This window comes from Lucilia cuprina, chromosome 6 (genome assembly GCF_022045245.1).
Source record: "Lucilia cuprina isolate Lc7/37 chromosome 6, ASM2204524v1, whole genome shotgun sequence".
Lineage (NCBI taxonomy): Eukaryota > Metazoa > Arthropoda > Insecta > Diptera > Calliphoridae > Lucilia > Lucilia cuprina.
In genome coordinates, this window is record NC_060954.1 from 50960040 (window position 1) to 50970039 (window position 10000).

The 10000-nt window shown below is 31.4% G+C and overlaps 1 protein-coding gene across 30 annotated transcripts in view; it reads right to left on the reverse strand.

Moving 5' to 3' along the window:
* Positions 1-10000, reverse strand: part of LOC111686228 (alpha-protein kinase 1) — a 131517-nt gene that overhangs the window by 27376 nt on the left and 94141 nt on the right. For all 30 annotated transcript variants that reach the window (XM_046954306.1, XM_046954303.1, XM_046954285.1 and 27 more), the window contains exons 3-4: positions 9208-9269; positions 6863-6936 (exon numbers count right to left, since the gene is read on the reverse strand). In XM_046954306.1, the coding sequence (XP_046810262.1) occupies positions 6863-6936; positions 9208-9269 (136 nt within the window). The remainder of the gene's footprint in view (positions 1-6862; positions 6937-9207; positions 9270-10000) is intronic.

A 10000-nucleotide genomic window follows, 5' to 3' on the forward strand; every position in this document is an offset into this window, starting at 1 on the left:
ATTAGAACATTTTTTAAATGTTGGAGTCTTTTTTAAGATCCCTTTCTTCATCGACTGGAAGTGGACAGATTTTAACCAAAGGACGCTTTAGAGTTGACGATGCAGTCTTCACAGTTACTACTCTGATAAGTCCATCAGGGCCTGGGTGAACTTCTAAGATGCGACCTAAAGGCCATTTCATAGGAGGATATCTTTCGTCGGCAATAAGAACCAATGACCCCTTTTTGATCGAATTTTCTTGCTGTTTCCATTTGGACATTGATCTAAATCGCTGTAAATACTCATTGGACCAACGCTTCCAAAAGCTTTCAATCATTTGTTGAATGAGTTGTAAACGAGATAATCTTGAAACAGAAAAATCAAGAACAGATGGCTCTGGTACTGCATTCAGCGCTGATCCAATTAAGAAGTGGGCAGGAGTAATTGCGTTTACATCTGAGGGGTCATCTGAAAGTGCGCACAGAGGTCTTGAATTGAGGACCGCCTCGATCTGCGCTAAAAGGGTAGTTAGCTCTTCATAGGTTAACGCAGTGTCACCAATAATTCTTCGAAGATGAAATTTAACAGACTTGACACTGGCCTCCCATTTTCCACCAAAATGTGGCGCGGATGGGGGATTGAACTTCCACTGAGTGCCGTCATTAGCCAAAATTGTTGACAATTTTGAGTACTCCTTTGAACACTGAGTGAAGAGACGCTTAAGTTCTGCATCGGCGCCTATGAAGTTGGTACCACAATCACTAGTTAGCGTGGAGCAAACTCCCCTTCGAGAGACGAATCTTTTAAAAGCCGCAAGAAAGCCATCAACTGAATAGTCCGAAGCGACTTCAAGGTGTACGGCAGATGTTGATAGACACACAAAAAGAGCGATATAGCCTTTGTATTGCTTTGCTCCGCGACCACGCCATGTCTTAATAGACAATGGACCGGCATAATCCACACCCGAGTGAAGAAACGGCCTAGCAGGAATTGTTCGAATTGATGGAAGTTGGCCCATGAGCTGTCGAGCTGTTACTCCTCTAATTTTTGCACAACGTACACATCGATGATTAAATGCTTTAATAGCTGAACGACCACCAAGTATCCAATATGATTGCCACAGATAAACACTCATGACCTGGACACCACCATGCAAAGTCTTTTCGTGCGCCTCTGCTATCAAAAGATTGGTGAACGTTGATTTGGATGGCAAAAGAATGGGGTGTTTAGCATTTGGATCAATAAGAGCATTGCGTAACCGCCCGCCAACACGGAGTAGACCATATGCGTCAATAAATGGCGTAAACTTGCTTAGAGGATGAGAATTTTGCAACTGCTGACCTGCATGAAGAGCCTTGATTTCTGATGAGAAATAAGAATTTTGTGTTAATTTTATCCAAAACCTACGCTCATGCTCTAGCTCTTTTGGACTCAATGGTTGTTTGATAATAGATTTATTGTAATTTTTTGAGAAAACTCGACGGCAAATAGCAGTTATCCTTATCAAACGAGTTAATTTTGAAAATTTGTTGATTAGGTCCCAGATTGGCTCTTCTTGATGACGACGCACTATGTTTACAGTTCGATGAGATAATCTTTCCTCTAAATTGATATTGCCCAAATTTATGTCTGCAGATGGCCACGATGATGAATGATTTAAAAGCCATAACGGCCCATGCCACCATAAGGGATGTTCGATAAGCTGCTGAACTGCAATCCCTCGAGATGCACAATCGGCAGGGTTACACTTTCCTGGAATGTGATGCCATTTAGCATGGGGTAAAACATCTTGAATCTTTAAAACACGGTTTGCAACGTAATCTTTCCAACGGGAGGGATGACCTTTAATCCAAGTTAAAGCAACAGAAGAATCTGTCCACAAATGAGTGGAAACATGATTAAGATTTAAAATGGACTTAAAATGAGCTACTCTTTTTGTGAGAATAAGTGCAGCATTGAGCTCTAAACGTGGGATCGTTTGCCTCTTTGTTGGAGCAACTTTTGTTTTCGCTTCAATGAGATGAACAGAAACTGAGTCGAATTCGGTAATAATACGCAAATATATGACACTGCCCATTGCATGTTCGGAGGCATCCGAGAAACCATGTATTTCAATTCCAAGATTTGTTGGGGAAATTCCAACCCATCGAGGGATTGAAATATTATTGACGTTATTTAAATCGTTGATGAATTTTGACCATCTAGCCGCCAAATCTTCATTAACCACTTCATCCCAGTCTGATTTCGATAGCCAAATATCTTGCATTAATATTTTTGCTTGTATTGTTACTGGAGAAATCCAACCAAGGGGGTCAAAGAAGCGTGATATATTTGACAGTATTGAACGTTTCGTAGGTGTGCTGGAAGATGTGGATGAAAATGGCGATGAAAAAACAAAACAATCTTCTTCTGGTTGCCAGCAGATACCCAGTGTAGAAATATATTGGGTTTCTTGAAGTTGAATCACTTGTTTGATTGCACATCGTTCTGGTAAATGGTAGAAAGAACGTTAGAATTATTAGCTGTCCATTTTTGCAAATGAAAACCGCCCGCCATGCAGAGTTTATCCAGGTTGAATTACTGCACTTTGAGCTTCTTCTATAGAATCTGCTCCACCAAATGTATCATCTACATAAGTGATATTATTCAAAATATCGACAGCTAAAGGATAGATAGAACCTTCATCTGTTGCAAGTTGTTTTAATACTCGATTTGAAAGATAAGGCGCGGGTCCAAGACCATATGTAACTGTAGTGAGATGATAGGGTACCACGCTTGATGATTGAGATGATGTCCAAAGGATTTGTTGGTATGCCCAGTCACGTGAATCCACCATTACTTGTCTAAACATTTTCTCAATATCGGCTGAAAAAACATACCGATATTGACGCCATCTTGTGATCACATCAGAAATCTCTAACTGAAGCTTGGGCCCAGTGTGTAAAATATCGTTTAATGAGAGACCGCTGCTTGTCTTGCATGATCCATTAAATACAACTCTCAGTTTAGTTGTTGTACTAGACTCCCTAAGAACTCCATGATGTGGAAGAAAGTATTCTGTTGTAGGAATTGTAGCCTGAGATGATGGAACCATGTGACCCAAAGATTCATATTCCTTAAGAAAATCTGAGTAGAGTTTAAAAAACTGAGGATTAGATTCTGATTTCTGATACAACTTTGCAAGCATTCGTTCTGCTTCTTTACGAGAATCGCCAAGAGTATTAGGTGAACTTTTGAACGGCAATCTGACAATATATCTGCCTGATGAGTCTCTCCGGTAGGTGGCTTGAAAGTGGGCCTCACATTCTTTCTCTTCCGGAGACAAAATAGATGATTTGGTTTTTCCTTCTTCTTGCGTCCAAAAACGTTGTAACAACTCATCGAGGTTATGATCTACACGACATTGGAATACTTGAACTGAATGAGACGATTTTGCATTGGATTCCAGATTATGGACGCCGCCAGATAATATCCACCCGAGAGATGTGAGTTGAGCAACAGGAGTATTTATAGTTCCCTTGATAATTCCCCTTCCAAAAGATAACCATATAAGTCAGCGCCAATTATAAGATCAATTTTACTAGTGACCATAAAATTTGGATCTGCAAGTTGGATATTCTTAAGGATACGTGGTATTGTTAAGCTTAACTGTGCACGATGGTAATTGAGTAGTTAGTTTTGTCAAAACGTATGCAGATACGGTACATTGAAAGCTCGATTCAAAATGTGGATACAGCGTGAAATGTACCAAACCTTTGGTCGCACCAGATTGAAGAGCACCGACGCCAATTAAGTTTAAGTTTCCCTTATGTCTTTTTAGATGAAGTTTCTTAACTAATTCTTCACTGATAAGTGTTACCTCAGAACCTTGATCGAGCAGAGCTCGAGCGTTAGAAAAAACTCCATGAGACGATTTTATGCGTACTAAAGCTGTGGCAAGCAAAATATTGGACGTACAGTTCAATGCTGCGGAAGTGGTATGATTACTGACAGCAGTTGGTAGTGGATTGTTTGTGCTCGTTGTGGGATTTTCAGAACTAGATGATTCAGATTGAAACCGATAACCATGTATTGAGGAATGATGACGACCATTGCAGTATCTGCAGCTTTTTGAACTTTTACACTGAGCAACCCGATGAGGACCAAGACAATTGTAACAAAGATTTTTTGAGGAGAGGACATCATGTTTTTGCTGAAGAGTCTTACCATTATAGATATCACAGCTCGAAATATAATGATTTGAGCTGCAAAGAGAACAAGAATAATTATTTGTTTGTAAAGGTAATTTATTTGGAACCTCAACAGGACGTTTTTGATATGCAGATGTAGATACATGTGTGTGAGCTGCTGATTTTTTGGGAACTTTTGTTAAACCACCCCTAGACTCTACACTTTCTAGGGCTTGAATGCGGCCACTGAGAAAAATTTCCAGTTCAGAAAATGTTGCTGGCTTTTTGGATGAACTACGACATAATTCCCATGCTTCATGTGATGATGCGTCCAAACGTCGCACGACCATGTAGACGATGATGTGATCCCACTGTGCTATTGGTGAACCTAAGGCTTCTAGAGCACCAAGTGATTCTTTGACAGTTGCCAAAAGGTTCTTCAATTCTGAAGAAGACTTTCTTTGAAGACGTGGCAACTCAAAAATGCAATCCAAATGAGAATTAATTAACATCCGCGTATTTTCATATTGCGTGCACAGGATTTTCCAAGCTGGTGCAAAATTCTCCGATGAGACTGGTAGATTTGAAATACATTGTAGTGCTTCACACTGAGGCTGCTTTTTAGATAATAAAACTTTTCAACGGCTGTTAAGTCACTATTTGAATGAATCATAGATGTAAACAAATCATGAAATGGCCTCCAATCATGATAACTGCCAGAAAACTTGGGTAGTGTAATTTTCGGTAAGGAGCGTAAATGAGAGGAATTATTTATGGACTGATTCATGATGCTATTATCAGTAGACGTGATACTACGAAACTCTTCTAGAGATGTAAGCATTAGTGACTTGGCATTTACATACGTTTCCTCGCAGGCTGCATAAATATCCTCAGTAAAATATTTGTTTTTCCGTATCTCCTCAGTCAATCTGGTGCGTGTAATTTTATCATGGCAACTTTTGAACTTACTCCAATTAGCATCTAACATAGACAATCTGGTTTGCACCTGAGCTTGATTACATTCCTCCGTGGAAAGTGCATTAAATTTCATTAAAGCTGATTTTATATGTGAAAATGTCATTTCCTGACTAAGCAAAAGTGATTCTTGACTTTCAGTCATTTTGGCTTTATTAAGATTATTTTAAATAATATTAAAGCGAATACAATTGTTTTATATGTGTTCACTGTAAAATATTTGCTTCAGAATGATATGATATTAATAGTCCAAAATAAGAAATATCAACAGCGAAGAGATGTGAGCAGAGACACAGCGTATGAAGTAAGAGATACAGCGTATGATGTAGTAGAAAAGCAGCAATGAAATTACCCTTTTTGATGATTAGTGCAGCCAAAAAATGTGAGCAGAGAATAATTTAGCAGCAGAAAAATGCAGCAGCAGCCAATTCAGCGATTTTGATGATGAGATTTCATGAGAGAACAACAGCAGCAGCAACAAATTGAAACGTACTCCCAAAAATATTACATATGCAATTTTAAACCGTTCTTTTTTATTTTTCTTATTTCTGCATCAAAAATGCATTTTTAAGATACCCTGCAGTTCTTTTAAATTAATAAGCCAGAGAAGACAAATTATAGATTTTTAAAATTAATGATAATAACTTGGGACCGATCCGATTAAGGACTAACCGGTTCGAAGGACCATTAAATGTTCGTAAAATTTCTTGTATTGATTTTAGATCTATTAGATTGAAACACAGATAATTGATTTTTAGACTAAGTACAATTAACAATTTATTATGCACTAATGATGCGTAGACTAACTGACTGAGACGACTGCAATAAACTGACTGACTGATTATACAAAAAGAGGATATACAAAATACATAATTAACAAGCGAAGAATAATATGATATTTAGAGATTTAATTTAACACTGGACTACAAAAATTATTTTGAACAGAAATTTTTCTATAAAAAATTGTTATCGAAATTTTTCTATAAAAAATTGTTATCGAAATTTTTCTATAAAAAATTGTTATCGAAATTTTTCTATAAAAAATTGTTATCGAAATTTTTCTATAAAAAATTGTTATCGAAATTTTTCTACTAAAAGGAAATTGTTATCGAAATTTTTCTACTAAAGGGAAATTGTTATCGAAATTTTTCTACTAAAGGGAAATTGTTATCGAAGTCTTTTCTTTAAAAAGAATATTTAATCGAAATTTTTCTATAAAAAGAAAAAATTAGAACTGAACTAGAACTGAACTAGAACTGAACTAGAACTGAACTAGAACTGAACTAGAGCTAAACTAGAACTGAACTAGAACTGAACTAGAACTGAACTAGAACTGAATTAGAACTGAACTAGAACTGAACTAGAACTAAACTAGAACTGAACCAGGACTGATCTAGAACTGAACTAGAACTGAACTTGAACTGAACTAGAACTAAACTAAAACTTAACAAGAACTGAACTTAAACTGAACTGGAACTGAACTACAACTATAAATTTATATTTGACAAACCACCCTCGCATAATATACCTTAAATGAAAACATTTTTCAAATTGTACAACAAATATTAAAACCAACAAACTTTTAAATTTTACTACTTGAATAACATCACATACCAAAAAAAAAAAAAAACTAAACTACTCGTAGTGTAGTTTTTATTTTTTTGTAAAAAAAGTATAGAATTTTTTAGATTTTCTGTATTTTCCTTAAATTTTTTGTTTATGTTACAATTTGAACTTACCTCTTGAATTTGTTGCTGCGTCTGCGATTTTTTGGAAAGCATCCAAATATGCTGCTATAGCTTGTATGGCCGCACTGTAAGAAAAACAAAAACAGAAACAAATAAATTAACAAAATTAAAAAACTATATAGTAGAATGAACAAAAAATAAAAACATGATGGCATCATAAAAAAAAAACTATGTTAAATTTTAACAACCAAAAAAGAGTCTGTCTGAAAATTACGGAAATAATAATGTAATCATGCGGCTATAACACATTTGAACTTCGTTATGATTTTTTCTACTTTATGTGTGTTTTTTATGGGTTTTTAACGAAATAATAAATAAAAAAAAAATGTGTTTTTGGAATTCTTAAGAATGCATTCCTTGATGGTTTTAGCGTTAAGCTTTAACATTAAATGTTTTAGGAAATTAGTTTACTTTTTGTTTGTAATATTTTTTCAAAAATTTTTTAAAAACAGAATTGTTATATGAAGATTTTGTCGAATAATTAGTGGATAAAGAAAAATTATCGCAACATATCGAAAATCTATGTCGAATATTTTCTATAAAAAATTTTTAAATTTTTGTCAATATTTTTTTATAAAAAGAACATGTTTATTAGAAATATTCAATTAACAGAAAATTTTCATGGAAAATTTTCTATAAAAGAAATTTGTTATAGACAATTTTTTATAAAGAGAAAATTATTATCAAATTTTTTCTATAAAAAGAATATTGTTATCGAATTTTTTCTATAAAAAGAAAATTTTAATTGAAATTTTTCTATAAAAAGACAATTTTTGACGGAAATTTTCTATAAAACGAAATTTTTTTGGAAATTTTCTATAAAAAGAAAATTTTTATCGAAATTTTTCTATAAAAAATTGTTATCGAAATTTTTCTATAAAAAATTGTTATCGAAATTTTTCTATAAAAAAATGTTATCGAAATTTTTCTATAAAAAATTGTTATCGAAATTTTTCTATAAAAAATTGTTATCGAAATTTTTCTATAAAAAATTGTTATCGAAATTTTTCTATAAAAAATTGTTATCGAAATTTTTCTATAAAAAATTGTTATCGAAATTTTTCTATAAAAAATTGTTATCGAAATTTTTCTATAAAAAATTGTTATCGAAATTTTTCTACTAAAAGGAAATTGTTATCGAAATTTTTCTACTAAAGGGAAATTGTTATCGAAATTTTTCTACTAAAGGGAAATTGTTATCGAAGTCTTTTCTTTAAAAAGAATATTTAATCGAAATTTTTCTATAAAAAGAAAAAATTATCGAAATTTGTTTATAAAAAGAAAATTCTATCGAAATTTTTCTATAAAAAGAAAATTTGTATCGAAATTTTATATAAAAAGAACATTTTAATCGAAATTTTTATATAAAAAGAACATTTTAATCGAAATTTTTCTATAAAAAGAAAATTTTAATCGAAAATTTTTGATAAATAGAAAATTTTAATCGAAATTTGTTTATAAAAGAATTTTAATCGAACACTTTATATAAAACGAATATTGTTATCGAAATTTATCTTTAAAATAAAAATTTTTATCGAAATTTTTCTATAAAAATAAAATTTTTAGCGAAATTTTTCTATAAAAATAAAATTTTTATCGAAATATTTTTATTAAAAGAAAAAAGAAAATTTTTTATTTTTATCGAAACTTTTCTATTAAAAGAAAAAAGAAAATTTTTCATTTTTATCAAAATTTTTCTATAAAAAGAAAATTCGAAATTTTTGTATGAAAAGAAAATTTTTATCTAAATTTTTCTATAAAAATAAAATTTTTATCGAAATTTTTCTATAAAAATAAATTTTTTATCGAAATTTTTTATCGAAAATTTTCTATAAATAGAAATTTTTTTCGAAAATTTTCTAAAAAAATAGAAAATTGTTATCGTAAATTTTCTAGAAAAAATTGTTATCGAAAACTTTGGTTATGAAATTTGTATCGAAAATTTAAAAAAAAGAATTAATGGAAAAACTAAAAAAAAATATCAAAAATTTTCTATAAATCGAAAATTTTCTATAAAAAGACAATTTTTCTATAAAAAGAAAATATGTATTGAAAATTAAAAAAATAATTTATTGAAATATGAAAAAATTATCGAAAATGTTTTAATATAAAAGAACATGATTCATTAAAAGAGTAAAATTATCGAAATTTTATCGAAAATGTTCTATAGAAAAGAAAATTTACGGATTATTCGGTCAAACTGTTACAACGACTACAACTTGAAATTTCAGAACCGATCAAGGTTAACTTGTTAAAATCTTTTACAAAACATAAACGTTGTTATTTAAAACAAAAATTCTCAAACATTTTTGTTTGGATCAGTCTTAAGTACTTACCGTAAACAAGCATGTAATTTACTGGCCTTAGCAACGAAATCCTCCCATAATGGTGAAGTGTTCTAGAAATAAAATAGAAAAAATTATAAATTTATTATTAATTTATTATATTATATATATTATTAATGCAACCAAATTATATTAAAATGTTAACTTAATTAAAACTATAAATTCTTTTAAATACATTTTTATGAAAGGAATAAGTGTTCATCAAATGGGAATCGAACCCACAACCCTCAAAACAAATATAGACTGAAAGACTATCAACAGCTGTATAAAGCGAGACCTAGTTTTAATATTTAATGTTTTAATTTGCCAATAATTTATCAATGTTTTATTAATCAACAAATTATTATTTAAAACATAAACAAAAAACGACCAATTGAGAGGTATAGAAGCAAAACCTGCAAAGTCCCGTTTTGTGATTTTGTAAATATAAAAGTGGAATGTTATATTGCATGTTTCAAAATTGATTAGAAATAAAGTTTCTTTTAGCAGGAAAGTTCCACAAAAGGATCAATATGGTGTAAAAATGTTAGGAAGACCAACTATATTTTTAATCACTAGATTTTATTTAATTACTAATTACCAACAACAAGTTTACGTAAATTTTTCACAACAATAATATAACCTTTGCTTCACTATAACTTTCAACACAATTTACTTCATTTTATTGAAACATAAAGTAGCTTATAAAACTTAATATTGAAATATGCAATAATAAATAATTACTGAAAAAAAACTCATGATGATGACAATAATAATGATGCTTGTCACATTAATTTAAAAATGA